This window comes from Amblyomma americanum, chromosome 10 (genome assembly GCF_052857255.1).
Source record: "Amblyomma americanum isolate KBUSLIRL-KWMA chromosome 10, ASM5285725v1, whole genome shotgun sequence".
NCBI classification, from domain to species: Eukaryota; Metazoa; Arthropoda; class Arachnida; order Ixodida; family Ixodidae; genus Amblyomma; species Amblyomma americanum.
Genome location: NC_135506.1, coordinates 46,373,745 through 46,389,196, shown reverse-complemented (window position 1 = coordinate 46,389,196; position 15,452 = coordinate 46,373,745). Strand labels below are relative to the sequence as shown.

The 15,452-nt window shown below is 45.9% G+C and overlaps 1 protein-coding gene across 1 annotated transcript in view; it reads right to left on the bottom strand.

Annotated features, from left to right (window-relative positions):
• Positions 1-15,452, bottom strand: part of Mat89Ba (nucleolar protein 6 Mat89Ba) — a 38,039-nt gene that overhangs the window by 8,881 nt on the left and 13,706 nt on the right. Inside the window, exons 10-16 of the mRNA XM_077641019.1 lie at positions 14,332-14,447; positions 13,781-13,955; positions 10,981-11,246; positions 7,390-7,618; positions 5,704-5,827; positions 4,756-4,910; positions 2,349-2,512 (exon numbers count right to left, since the gene is read on the bottom strand). Coding sequence (XP_077497145.1) covers positions 2,349-2,512; positions 4,756-4,910; positions 5,704-5,827; positions 7,390-7,618; positions 10,981-11,246; positions 13,781-13,955; positions 14,332-14,447 — 1,229 coding nt within the window. The remainder of the gene's footprint in view (positions 1-2,348; positions 2,513-4,755; positions 4,911-5,703; positions 5,828-7,389; positions 7,619-10,980; positions 11,247-13,780; positions 13,956-14,331; positions 14,448-15,452) is intronic.

Genomic DNA, 15,452 nt, shown 5'->3' with positions numbered 1-15,452 from the left:
CAACCAGCTGCAACACATCCGAAATTTTAGTCGCATTTATAACACTGATTTTTCTATGGGATGCGTGATGATGCTCCGTAAAATTCCAAAAAATCAAACATGCCTGAAAAATCGATCACTGACTCTAAATGTGAGCCTCTCGCCAAATGACCAAACAAGCTTCACATAGCTCCATCATCTGGAATGTGACAAACTTGGTCTATACGGCATGCCGAGAGCACTGCTATCGCATGCAGGTTTACAAGCTCAGATAGTACAACACTTTGACTGCCGGCAAGTCACTTTTTGTTTGAGGCTGCAAACAGCTTATGTCGTGCCACTTTTCAATTGTGCTTGTGTGTATGTATCTATTCAGTGTAGCATTATACCGGATATACTCGCTTAATGAACCCCCCTCCTTCTGTCAACCAGAACTTACTTTTTTTTTTGTTCAGCCTTTAGCTTTTTGTAGCGGGCTCCCCAGTTTCGTCCGCATGCTGCCTGCCGCTGATAACATCAGCACTTGTTTCTTTATCTTTTGAGGAGAGCTCCTGCCAGAGGGAGGGGGGGCGTGCTGGGCGAGCTTGACAGAGCGCCAAGACGTTGTGTGCTCTAAGCCAAGGCTTAAACATTCGCATTACACACTCGTCATTGTCCTGTGTTTTTTAACCTCGCGTAAGAAACGCGCCTGACCTTCAGGGCTGGTGTTCAGCATGTTCGCGTTATCTCACCATGAATGGCCGGCGCCGCTGGCTACCACCAAACTGACAAAATTGCCGGATCGCGTCAAAGTGAACAATGTTAAACACCAGCGGTACGAACGCGCCTAACAGCGTGCATTTGTTGATGACAGAAGGTCGGACCGGACGGAGGTACGACATGAAATCTCGACCCTCCCAAAAAAATCTGCTTAAACTTTTTTTTGAAGCGTAAAGCTTCATTACGCTATGTAAAGCAGTCATCACGTTGGCTGGAGAATGACCTTGAACGAGCTTCAGCCCAACCACGTTAGCCATGTATGACCTTATGCGGTACAGTTATGGTGTCGAACCCTTGACCCATGACCTTTGATCTTGAGTTGACCTCAGACATTAGGTGACCTGTGGGTTGACCTTTGACCTTAAGAACACCTGATGAGGTGATGTAAAGCCACGTGATAAAATTCGATAGGGGTGTCGTAAGACCATGTGCTACCACGTCGTCGTGTGGGTACTATATATTGAACAGCTCTCGCGAGTGTGTAGCGGAGTTGCCATGGACAAGCCTCTGACATTTAGCAAGCATCCTTGCTTTGCGCTGAATTCTAGGATTAGTGAAGTTAAGCCACTGCCAATTTTTTCCTGCGTAATGGACCCTCCCACTAAACTGATGTCAACTTTTCCGGGAAAAAAACAAGTGGGTTCATTACGCGAGTACATGCGGTATATAATTCCAAAAGGCGGAACTTTCAGGAGGTATCTGCATGCACTACAGTACCACACCACAAGGCATCTTTTCATACTACTGTAAAAACCGGAATATAGGTCGAACTTTTTTTCAAAAAACCATGGTGAAAAGTCGACCCCCGTCTTATATACCGGTCATTGGCGGAAAAAATACGGAAGTCTTGCAACAATGGGTGGCTGAAGTCAACAGCCTCCATCACCATCGCCATCAGCAGCAGTGCCGCCATTTTGCGTTTCAGTAGATGCAAAGCGGAAGCTAACGGCAATTTACCGTCGCCTCCAAGAAAAACACGATTGAGTACGAGGAAGCTCACGGGAACCTGGCGGCACAGCGCGAATTTGGAGTATCCGAAAAGAGCATTCAGTACTGGCAGAGGCAGAAGCTGCGTATTACAACTTGCAGCAACCAGAAGAAAACATCATTTCGTGGGCAGACCGTAGTGTATCGAGAATAGGAAGGAAACGTTGCGCTGCGAGCAAGATCGCTGCCTGTGACTGCCGAATGTATCCGCGTGAAAGCGGCAGATATCGCGCGTGCCTCTAGACTCACGAGGGCGCAATTCAAAGGCTCGCCATCCTGGTTGCGGCAATTCATGAAGAGGAGGGCTTTGCTCTACGGCGCCGTACTTGCCTGTGCCAGAAACAAACACGCAGGCCGATTGGTGCGCGGTATTGTTAAAAAATTTGCTGGGTGTACATACAAGCAGCATTTAAATGAAATTAAATACTGTCACCATTGTGCAACCTCTCGAGTCGCATTTGTTTCAAAGTAAGGATGTCTTTCGGTACTTTTCCCATTGAAAAAAGATCTTTTTCCTTTTTAGAATTGGTTAGTTAGGGGGTCAACCTATATTCCGGTCCGACATATCCGGTTTTTACGGTAATATAGCAGCAGGATTTAATCATGCCATGATGAGAACTCACCCATGCAGTGTGCTGGTGAGGCTGGGCAAGATCTCAGTCTCAAACTCGATCTTAGAGCTGAGCTTAGTGTCCTTGATCTTGATGGCACCATTAGGTGAGACGATCTGCCGAGCCAGGCCAATCTCCTTGTGGGCTGCGATGCACACTCGGAACACGAACCCAGACTGTGCAAAAAAAAATAAGAGGGAAAGGAAGAATAAGCAGATGCAAAGTGGCATCCCAGAGCTCCTATGCGGCAGACAATACAACTACAAATCTCCTTGCAGCGCACAGCTGCTGCTACATGTCTAACACAGTCCTGGACACAAGGTAATGCGAGTGTTACCACAATGCAACAAATGAAATGAATAAAGTGAGGCCCGCAACAAAGATTTAGCTCCATCCTGCCATTCTGCAAAAAAAAGGTGCTAAGGCACATTGCCAACATTGCAATAAGGGCACATGGGAACTACTGTCTGGTCCAGAAGTTTTCTTGATATTGTCCTGCAATGCCGAGTTGACATCACCAGCACTTCGCATATAAACTGCACTAATTAGAGTCATGGGTAAGCTCAATAACATCTGTCATGACAAAAGCTGGCCTGCCCTGAAGAGGCACACTCAAAAATTATTCAGATTGCATCCTCTTCCCAACAATCACAATTAGTGAACCAGCAGAAAAAAAAAAGTGCGACAAATAACTTATTAAAGCTCATTAATTGGAACTTCAGGGAGCCGTAAAAGATGTTCGAATTATCGAATGACCCCAAAGAAACTGTGCAGAGTTGCTGGCAGCACAAGAAATCTATTTGGTGAAAGACTGGGCAATGCGTGCCTGATTTTAAGATTGGAACAGTGCAGCAGTGACTGTTTTTCACATTCCCATCAATGTTTTATTGCGTGCATACTGTCGGGAACATCAAAGCAGAACTGCTTCGAAATTGTTAAGGGCCTCCAGCATCCATCACGGCATGATATGGTGGAGCTCCACCGCTACCTCATCACACCCACCATAAGTGGCAGCGTCGCGTGTCGCTTCATTGCATGAAGAGTGAACGGCATGTGACGAGCGCACAGTTTCAGAGCACTGCAGGACAGAAACCATGCGAACGCAAGCGAAGGAAACGGCGTTGAACCGGCAGACAAAAGGGGACGAAAACACCGGTGATGTGCCAATCAGCATTCGAAACAGTACTCAGCTAGATTAGGTTGGCTGGATGATGCTGGCTGGTCGAGCAAGCATCGCTGCAAGCTGGCGTGAAGCTCAGAAAAGCGAAATCGAAACTATGTCAGTCGGACTGTTCTCGGAGATGGAGCCACCTATCTTTCATCACTACTGCCGTCACGCACACATACGAGGTGCGCAAGTCTCTGCAGCATGGAACTCTGGTTTTTAATAGGGCCTCTTGCCACGCCAGTCATACATGGAAGTGGCCTCCCTTATGGAGCCCGTTCGTATTAACCTGTTCGAGACCCATAGTGCCCGAATTAATGAGCGTACGGAGCCACAGACTTACATCGGCGTTGGCCAAGAAGGGCCGGCAATTCGAATTATACAGATTTACGAAAGAATAGAGTCAATTAACGGGCTTTTTACTGCATACTCTAATTAAGATGTTGTACAACATGTTCTGGTTCATAAGGAAGTTAAACCCAGTGCAACAGACCGTAGCAAATTGTCACAAGAGAGGTTTGTAAATCGTATGAGGAGCACACAGTCAGATATTATGGGAAGCACATGTAGGGTGCAAAAATACATGCTTGCACCTTAGGGTAGCAAGGCACAGCACACAGTAAGGGGAGTCTATTCTCAAGATCAAGCAGTCAACGTTAGATGCAGCACTCCTGGCTCAAAATGTCACACTGAGTGGTTGTCTTTAGGAAACTGGCACTTCAGTTCATCCCTGTAAAAAGCATCAAAATAAATTTTTCTTGCACAAGAAAGCACTTTAAAAAAAAAATTATTATTACAATGTGCATTCATTATGCAGGCAAAATTTTTACCTTTTCACAACAAAACTGGCAGTGGCACTCTTTATGAGAGTAAACATGATATCTTGCGCAGGTATGCAAGCTTTGCATGGTCCAAGTCGTCAAGCCGCTAGTGGCAGGTTGGTTTATGCCGGTTTAACATCCCAAAGCGACTCAGGCTATGAAGGACGCTGTAGTGAAAGGCTCCAAAAATTTCAACCACCTGGGGTTCTTTAACATGCACTGACAGTACACAGGCCTCTAGCATTTTACCTCCATCGAAATGCGACCACCTCGGCCAGGATCGAACTTAAGTATTTTAGGTCAACAGCCCAGTGCCGTAACCACTGAGCCACTGCTGTGTGTAATGTGGCAAAATTTCCATTATTCCAAGCAGAAGAACATGAGGCACCTGAAGATTTACCAGCTACTGTCCGCACATGCCACACCTACTGACCTTGAGGACATCGACGTGCTCTGGGCGCGCTGCTGTGACCAGGTGCTCGTTGTCGCGCAGCAGTCGAGCGAGTGTCAGGTGGAATGCAGCCTTCACACGACGCAGGGCCTCCAGATCATCGGGCCACTTGCCCGTGGCCTCCATGTGGACCACAACTGTGCACAGCACAGACGACAAACGGCCCACTTAGAAAACAGAAGGCATGTACGAATAGTGGTTTTTTGGTTCGAAGTGAATTTGAATTAATTAGTAATTTCCTTCCGATAATTTCGATGCGAATACTTCCAATAATTCTAGCACACAAAATAATTTGAATGGCACAACAGGCATTTTAAAAATTGCGTATTTTTCGAACACACAAGACCATTATCTGAAAAAAAAAAAGAGAGAGAGAGAGAGACAGAGAGAATGCACTGAACTTCACTGCACTCATTGAAGCGTGTCGATGTCCTGCAAAAGGGGCCATCGAAAATTGGGGAGTTGGCCTACATGCGGAGCCAACACATTTCGAGGGGTGCGAGACCTATTATGAGACCCCTGAGTGCTCGTCGTAATTGCGATTGTGCCATTGAGCAGCTATTGCTTTTAAACGACAACTCCATGAACACGTGCTAGTGAGTGTGCAGGGTTCTCCATTAGGGGTAGCCAAGTTTCATGGCAGTGCTCCTCCCCACCCGGGCCCCTACGGTCAAAACGCAGCGCAAATATGAGATGACTGTAAAATGTTTATTTCAATGTGATGGTATTGCAACACGTACAAGATATTATTGAGCAGTAGTTTTTAGTAGTATCGTCAGAAAGCCTGCATGGCCATAACCTTGCACTTTAAGCGATGGGACAGGTCCAAAAGAGTAAATACATGAGGGAAGCTTGGTGCCTCCATTAGATGACTGGGAGGAAAGTGTGCAAATGAAAGAGGCCAAAGTGAGGCACTCTGGACAGTCTTACCTGTGGAGACGGGCACCAAATGTGGGACATGAGCTTTGAATGGGAGGGGCATCGCATATACGTTGTCCTGGATAAAAGTGGTGCCAAGATCCGACACCAAGAAGCCGTTGAAGGGCGGGAAGACCTACAACGCAAAGAGAGGGTCGCAGTGGGGGGGCAGAATTGAATTTTCTGCAACACAATCCTGCACAAAAGTTGTACGATGCAATAACCTCATACAGTTTGTCATACAAATGTCATTCATTTTTGCAAAATCACACATTTGTCATACAGACATCATACAGATGCCATACAATATCATAGAAATTGTATGACATTTGTATGCCGAAGCCTGCATGAGATTATTGCATCAATAACTTTTCTCAGCAGGGAAAGAAGTGCATAAACCTTCGTGGAACAAAAAAAAAAGTACTACGGAGGGCACTAAAAACTACTTATGTGCTTTGAATGCAAACTCATTGTTGTTGTTTGCATCTCCTTTTTGGTTTTTCTTGTTTTTAACTCTTTCTCGTCCTTTCTAATGACACACATACTCATTATTGTGTGCTCAACTTGTGATCTTAATGTCCTGGGTTCGATTCCCCGCACACTGGGACGAAATTTTATTTTTCTCTGATGCCACGGTGACGTCATCTGAGATTTTCGGGGCCACTGCTGCTGATCATCGCCGACGCCGGATTTCTTTGCCAATGAGACATATAATGCTTTTGCATTAATATACTTTGTGACAAGTAGGTTTATATTCTAGATAATTACGGTATAAACTCGTGTAACAGTACCTCTTGCTGGGCTAGTTGCTGTAACATTGTGCGACGAAAGTAAAAACAGCGCTAATTTTTACACAAACCACACAGAAAGACCAGAAAGTGCCCCCTGTCTGGCCTTTCTGTGTGGTTTGTGTAAAAATTAGCGCTGTTTTTACTTTTGTTGCACAAACTCGTGTAAGAACCGCACTTTTTTTTTTTAATTTGGGCGTGACTTTAACAGGTGTGGCCCATACACAAATTTAAAAAATTGAACTTATAACCATATTTTTTCCTCAATTATCTAGTCCAAAACAGGAGGCGCGACAGTTACGTGAGATTATACAGTAGATTCCATGCTGAATGCCCAATTTACATGTTACAGAACACATTAGCACGAGTTATGAGTTTGTGCGTGCTTTGCCTAAAAAAAAATTATAAACCCAAAAGATGCAACGGACAGCAAGTGAAAACATACTAAGCTTGTGGGTATTGGTAGTCAGCAATGAGTATTGCACCTTCCCACATAGGTACTTTTATGTCTCGTCTTTTAGTGCATGCCGCTTAAAACAAGGAGACTGTCACAGTTATGAAAGTTACCTGGTTGACCACAAATCTGAAAGAGTATATCCCTTGCAAGAGTTTCTTTAGACAGCCCATAAATAGTCTGTAGACAGCCTATGGGCTGTCTATAGACTGTTTAGGGGTTGTCTAATGAAATTTTCGTGACTGAGGATTCCATAGCACATCCCCAAGCATTGTGTGCTCTGCATCATAGCACATTCATTTGCTGCAAAGTATAAACAGTGGTACAGTCACAGTTGGTGCACCACAGGCATACCCGAGTCGTACAATGTAGCCAACTAGCTCGATCAAGCACACAGGCGTAATAGTACAGCTGCATCTTTCACAGTCATGTGACTCCACACACAAGCACACTCACTTCTGTCAGGCGTAACGTTGGAGATGCACCCCTGACGGACGATACAGTCAGCGGCAGGTCATGCAGGCGACGCAGGCAGCGGGCCAGCTCGTCATATGCGGCGATTAGTTCCCCGCCGAGCTCTTCACCGGTGCCGTAATGCTGTGGCGACGGAAATTCCACGCCACATGGGACGAGCAGCCGGTCCAGAAAGTCGCCTACTGCGGTGCACGCCTCGATGCCGGCATGCCTGACAAAGAAAAAAAAAGAAAGCACCGCAGTTTACTCAAGTACTCCCATGCTGATGCTCTGAGAATGGCGGCATAAAGGTGGCGCTGAGATCTTCAAGCTCTTGCCAACGTGCGTCACCACAAGCCAGAGTAGAGACCATTGCATTTTCCTCTGACAAAACCTCTCTGCCAAAGGAAAAGAAGCACAGTGGAATGCTGAAAAAGTAGAAAAAATAAAAACAAACATGTAAGAAAGGTGTTGAGGCATTCTAACTGCCCTCTTAAGGGGGGACACGGGTCTTTCGGGCCGAAAAATCTCGAAAAAATCAGTTTTTAGAAAATGTTATTTTCGAAATCAGCAGCCATTTATCTACCTCTCTGTTAAATTTCTCGCCTCTAAGGTCAGTATTTTACTCACAATACCAATTTATATAATCCATGTCGCCCGAATTTGAGCTGAAATCGGCGCCGAAACAGCAGTATTTCGTAAAGCGTAGCTCCCGTTTCATGCGCGGCACCGCAGCCATCTTGGTCTCATTTGAAAAAGCCGCCTTTCGCCTTCAATTTCCCGCCACTACGGCTTCCGTTCGCCCATTGGTTGCCAAGAAAAAAGCAAAAAAGAAAAGGTAGTATTCAAAATCCTATTGGCTGCCGCGGATCACGTGACAGCAGGTCGTCATCCGATTGGTGGAGCTGGCTGGCAGCGTCTGCTTGACGCGCCCGAGCCGCGGGGAGACGCGACTCTTTGTGCCGGACCGCGCAGTGCAAGAAACGCGCAGCGATGCCTGGTTCAGCGCGCAAGGTGCACTCAAGGCATAAATTCGGCAAGAAAAGGAAGAAGTCGCTGGTCGATAACCTCAAGAGACGCCCTGCTGTGCGCCCCGACAATGATGAAACTCCTGCGCTGAACGATCGTGTCGGCGAGGCCGCGCAGGTAGGCCTAACGCGCTCCGCAGCACGGGAAGCTGTAAGCGGCAGCGCCCGCATCCGCCGTGATACAGTGATGCTGGAGCCCTCAGATGTGCTCCAAAATAAGACGAAGACTAAACAAAAACTGCGAGAACTCGCCTCAACTCCAGCAACGGAGCGGAAGTCTCGTTGTTTACGTGACGGCAGCGCGTCGGACTGTCTGCTCGACGAGGCAAGCTTCACGATCGTTTGTTTGGAATCGCTAAACAGTTTGTTGAAACTTGTGAAGTGTAAAACGTGTGGCGGCAATGACTTGAGCTTCGTAAAAGATGAGCGAGAATACGACCTTGCCGTTAAACTTTCTCTTCAATGTGCGAGCTGTGGAGACGCATCGTCTGCATGGAGTTCGCCGCGGGTACGTGGCGATCAGAAGATCAACCCTTTTGTGGTGAATGTGCTCGCTGCTCGTGCAATGCAGAGCACTGGCAACCAGCAGACAGCTCTAAATGACATTTTTTCATCGCTGAACGTTTCGCACCGCGGTCTCCACAATAAAACGTGGCAAGACTATGTGAAAAAAAAGTTGACACCTGCAGCAGCTCGTGCAGCCGAAGAAGTTACACAAGAGTGTGCGCGGTCGGTTCGAGAACTTTATAATGAATTGGACCTTGGGAACCCCGGCAATATTGCAGTATCATACGACGGCACTTGGATGACACGCGGCCACACATCCCACATTGGTGTGGGAACCGTCATCTAACTGTTTACCGTGCTTGTGCTGGACTATGTTGTATTGTGCAACTTCTGTGCCGGCTGCGAGCGAGGCCCAAAAGAAGGTGACCCATCATACCAGTCCTGGAGGGCTGGGCACCTATGCCAAAAAAACTCAGAAAAAAAGGCTGGAGAGATGGAAGTTGAGGCAGCCCTTATTCTTTTTGAAAGGTCGTTGAAGAAGTGTGGCCTTCGCTATACCACAATGCTTTCGGACGGTGATAGTCGGGCTTTTCTAGCTGTGCAAGAGGCAGATGTGTATGGATACATCAAAGTAAAAAAAGAAGACTGCATAAACCACGTGCAGAAACGTATCGGAACAGCGTTGCGGACTTTGTTGTCCAAACACAAAGGTGCCGAAAACCTTGGAGGAAAAGGCAAACTGACAGGCAGCCTCATAACAAAGTTAAGCTCCTATTATGCCTGGGCTTTAAAATCCCATAATGGGGATGTAGAGGCTACGCAGAAGGCTGTGATGGCCACCTACCACCACATTACCTCTACTGATGAGGCATCAAACCATAGCTTCTGCCCATCGGGACTGGACTCTTGGTGCCAGCAAAATGCAGCAGCAGCCCGAGGCGAATCTGCTCCAAAGCATCGGTACAACATTCCACCCCATGTTGCTAAAGCATTGCTCCCTGTCTATGAGCGACTGTCGGATAGCAAGCTCTTAGAGCGGTGCCATAGGGGTAAAACCCAAAACAGTAATGAAAGCCTACACTCTTTGATATGGGCCTTGGCACCCAAAGAGCGCCACACATCATTGTTTACTGTTGAGGCTGCCGTGGCTGAGGCAGTAATGCGGTTCAACGCAGGCAGCAAAAGAACTTCTGCAGCAATATTACAGGAACTGGGCCTCAATACGAATGCTATGAGCGCAAAAAGAATGCGAGAGAAGGATGAGCGCCGAGAGCAAAAGTGCGCTCGAAAGCATTCCATTGCGGAAAATATTCAAGGAGTGCTCAAGAAGCGGCACCTGGATACTACTGGCAATCAAAAGGACTACATTCCTGCAAGCTACTAGCCATTTCCTATTGTAAATATATTACTGCACTTGTAAATATTTATTAAACTGTCCCCTGTTTGTTTTTGGGGCTTTTCTCAAAATGCATATGGTTGACTGCTAGCAGTCTTGAGGCCTTGATATCTCAGCAACCAAGTCACATAGAGCTGAAATTTCGGTTGCAATGGAAAGCCTAATGTATGCTGTGTGAAATGTTGGGAGCAGATTTTTTCATTTTACCTTAAAAAAATTATTATTTTCGTTAATTTACCATTACTTGGTACACACATTTTTTATACTGAAATTCAGAAGGTTGTAAAATGAGTAATAATTGACATATCAAAAATCTGCTCTCAACATTTCATAATTCACTATTCTGGCTATCTAACCATGCCTTAAAATTAATTTTAGATGAAATCATTATTTTGCTATTTGGGCCTCAAGCAATGGACATTAATTGTTAATTATCTTGAAAACTAATTGGCATACACTTAAAATAAATGCATATTTGAAATCAGCATAAAGATTTGAATAAGTCTATGCATTTTTATTAAGATTGGTCAAAAAACAACAAAAATAGCTTTAAGACCAGTGTCCCCCCTTAACATAACTGCTGTGGTGGAATAGCAATTTCTGAAGTCAGGAAACCATCCAGACGACGAAAAGTCCAACCCATCTGCCACACAGTCACCGTACCTTGACAGGAGGTGCCGTGCGATCCTGAGCGAGATGGTGCGGCGCTCAGATGCTGTCCTGCCAGACCAGACAACCGCCTCCAGGATGCTGCTGTCCGGGAAGCGACGCAGCTCAGATTTGTCTCCCCACAGCTGCCGGAAGGCGGCGGCATCGGGCGTGTCTGCGGCTGGGCCCCGCTCCACTTTGGCAAAGCAGTGCTCCGCGTTCAGCAGCAGTCCGATTTCAAGGGACTCCTGAGTAGCAGGCGGCTCACGACAAATCTTCCACTGCGTGCAAGAGGCACCAATGATGCAGGGAACCGCAGTCAAAGGTATGTAACTGGACACGTTTTAGTGCAGTCAAAATGGGTCACAATATACACAGCAGTTTCTGTGAGACAGTCAAAACCAGCATATAAAGAATCCCCTCTATTCAGCTGTTAGACACAGTGGTATGCGGCACACATAGTTTAATCTTAGCACTTCTTCTGCACGCACGCATGTAAATGGAAAGAGGCCAAGCACTGTTTTCGTCAATGCCAAGGACACTTTCTCCGATCTCAAGTAGTTTCAGATCCTCGCAACACAGCTTCCTCTCAAGTGTGAGCCGTCATGAAAGCAAGACATTAAGGATAAATGAGAGCAGTCCCATTGGCTGCCATACAATTATATTTATTTTTATTTAGTAATAGTACTGCAGGCCAATACTCTGGTCCAAAAGAGAGGGGCTTTTCAGCAAACATAAAAACAAAGCACAGACAAGCATAAGTAATGTGACATGAAACGAATATAATGCGTGAAAAGAAGGACAGGTCCCATCGCTGAACTTAACATAATTTTCTAACGCTGTCATGAAAACACTCGATACATTCCACTCGCTTGCCGGCTGAGGGAAGGAGCCATACACTTGTAAGCGTTTGTTGCGATGAAAATTGGGGCAAGCAAATATTCACAACTGTGTCGTGTTCTTCTAAAAGAATGAGGCTGACATTTGGAAGCAGGTAACACCACATTATTTTTTTCCAGGAAAAGTATTGAGAAGTAGTAATTTTTGCTGTACTGCACTTTGGTATGACTGGGTTTTATATGAATCAATTGTACGTCACCACCATCATCATCCATCACCCTGACTACGCCCACTGAAGGGCAAAGGCCTCTCCCTCCCATGTCTCTCCAATTAACCCTGTCCTTTGCCAGCTGCATCTACCGTATCCCCACAAGCTTCTTAATCTCATCCGCCCACCTAACCTTCTGCCGCCTCCTGCTATGCTTTCCTTCTCTTGGAATCCACTCCGTTACCCTTAAGGACCAGCGGTTATCTTGCCTTCGCATTACATGCCCTGCCCAAGCCATTTCTTCCTCTTGATTTCTGCTAGGGTGTCATTAACCCGCGTTTGTCCCCTCACCCACTCTTCCCGCTTCCGGTCTCTTAAGGTTACACCTATCATTTGCAGTCAAAGTTTGTCATGCAATATTAGTGAAAAAACTCAATTTCTTTGCCACCTTTGCACACAGCCTAGAACAGATATTGTACACACTCCTGTAAGGGCAGCACTTTATTGGGAGGGGGAATTCTGATGGGGGTGCAGCCCTTGTGTAAAAGAGGTGTTTTTCCAGTCAGTTTTTTTTACTACAGTGGAACCCAGATTGCGTGTACCCCTGTTGGTGCAACGACCTGCATTTTAGGAAGAATCTATGTGAGCCTGGCGGACGCTTTCCAGAGATAACTAACTGAAAATATGGATAATATCACGACTGGCATGAAACACCAGCAATAGAATAGGCTGCCAGGGAATTTTATTGTTAAATGTCACACACATCACTGCAAGTTACTCCAAACGAAAATAGAGGTGAAAGCATGTGCGTATAGCAATGAGATTTCGAATTCACCATAATGACGGTTTGGCCAAACGGTTTTATCCCTTCTGGAGCAAACGCCTAGGACATTAAGACTAGTTTAGCAGTGCTGAGGCATTGCTGCACAGTGGATGCCGCAACGCGATAGCGATTCTAGGTGGAGGCTGAAGAGGACAGTGCGCTGTCGACATGGTTGTACCGTGTACTATAGGCAGCTGTTGCTGCCATGTAGCTGCACACAGAATGCACTGCGCAGGAAAGAATGCGTGCACGTGAAACACAGCTGCTCTTTGAAGACCACCCCCCCTTTTCCAAATTACCCGCTCCCAAGTTGTCGACGAAGCGGCCCTTACACAAGTTTAGAACTATATCCCACATTCAGCCGAACTGTGAGTGTGCAAATTCCACAATGCACCATTAAATCTCAAGCAATGCACCCCAAATGCAAAGAAAAGAAAAATTTCTTCCCAAAAGTCATGCTCCATAAACTTATGACAGTGGGTCTACATTCAAAGACACAGAACACCAATGGCGAGAAATTTTGCTGATTAAATGCATGAACATCGGAGCTTCACTGCATGCATTGTAATAGCAATTTTGACAATAACCCATTTGTTTGGGGAGAGGCATGCTTCAAAACGCCAAGAATTTTTATTAAGGATCGCAAATGCAATTTTCACACGCGCGAAATTTGAACATCAACTGAAATCCTTTTTCAATCATTACATGTGCACTAAAAGATACCTTTGCATTACCCTACGTAGCATTAAAGCAACATCATGCACTCTGTGTAGTATTATGAAAGCAACCAGCTGCACCTCCAACTGCCCACACACAGTGCAGCAGTCATACAGCATGCAAACATTCTGTCAGGCTTTGATCACTTGGTACGCAACAATAAAGGCTTTGGAACAAATAATAGAAAAACATTGATGCAGACAGTCAAGACCGAGATCCTTGCTAACCTCTGCAGGTGGAGACAACCGAGTAGTCACCAAGTGGACCCGGTCACCGAAGCCCCTCCGCAAAATGCTGCATAGGGCCTTGCAGACTGCTCTTGCCTTAGAGCCACTAAAATCTGCCAACTCGGCACGAAGGGAAAGCGCCTCCACAGCCGATTCCAAGTCCCTCTCACTGAGCCTGCACAACATAGGTTAAATTAAGAGTGATAAGAGGAAAAGACATTGGCTATTGTACAGTAACATGCACAACTGGAAGCCACTACGATATTTCTTGCATGCCATCCTGTAATGGTTGGTTTCATATTTCCTTACACAAGATAAGGTAATTATAAGCTTTTTAGGCACTCCTTTTTGCAAACAACATGTGAACATGTGCCACATCAAGCCTACCAGGCAAACCTGGTCTCTTCCGCATTGCAAGATTGCAGTGCATCTGTTTTCACACACCAATTAAGTGGACCGTCTAGGACACAGTTCAGGATGATCATGCACACCGATAATAGTCCAGCAACTAAAAGCACTACAAACAAGACATATGCAGCCAGTGTACTTACAACAGGAAGCAGTCGAAGGTGCGCTCAAAGGGAAGCGGTGTCACAAAGAGCACCTCGAAGCTGTCTGCTGAACACGAGTCAAGGAACGTGATCGCCAGGCCAGCCTCATGTTTGACCTGCAATCGAAGCACAACGTTCACAGTTGCTATGTGCAAAGGCCTTCTGTTTATGACTGTTACAGAGAAATTGCATGCCACTAAAAGGAAGCGGAGATTGTCATTTTTGATTTTGGGGCTTTTACACTTCGTGATTTTATTCTACTCAGAAAGTTAGCTTAAACGGCTGGAAGTGAAGTGCTGAAGAGTAATGAGGATGAAAGAATATACAGCAGACAAGTGGGTCATTAATGAGAAATGGATCACTCCGTCCCCTGCTAGCTCAGGTGCATCATGTCGTTAAAAAGCGCTGACACCAAGAGTCTGCTCGACAGAAGGAATTTAGCTGATCTGAAAAACATAAAAGGAGAATGTACAACGGAGTGACAATGTCAGACCATTTTCTCTCTACTAACAGAACAAAAAAAAGTTCACTTCCAAAACGGTGTAGTCATAGTCCATTTATACTGTTTAAAAGATGCTTAATAATAATAATAATTGGTTTTTGAGGAATGAAAATGGTGCAGTATCTGTCTCATGTATCCTTGGACACTTGAACCGCACCATAAAGGAAGGGATAAACGAGGGAGTGAAAGAAGAAAGGAAGAAAAAGGTGCCGTAGTGGAGGGGCCGGAATAATTTCGACCACCTGGGATCTTTAACGTGCACTGACAGCACTGACATCGCACAGCACACGGCCGCCTTTGCGTCTTGCCTCCACTGAAACGTAGCCGCCGCGGTCGGGTTCGAACCCGGGGACTCCGGATCAGTAGCCGAGCGCCTTAACCACTGAGCCACAGCGGCAGGTAATAAAAGATGCTTAAAACAACATTTTCACTACAGCCACCACTTTAGAATACTGTATTCACAAAAGAACTGCCCCTCAAACGCCAGATACCAGACGGGCTGCAGCTGCAGCTGCAGTAACATGCCTGGCCCTCATGCAACTGCCTACATTCAAATTAACTGCTTCTGCAACTGAGCGTAGAAAGTAAATGCAAGAAGAAATGCAACAATTTGCTTCAG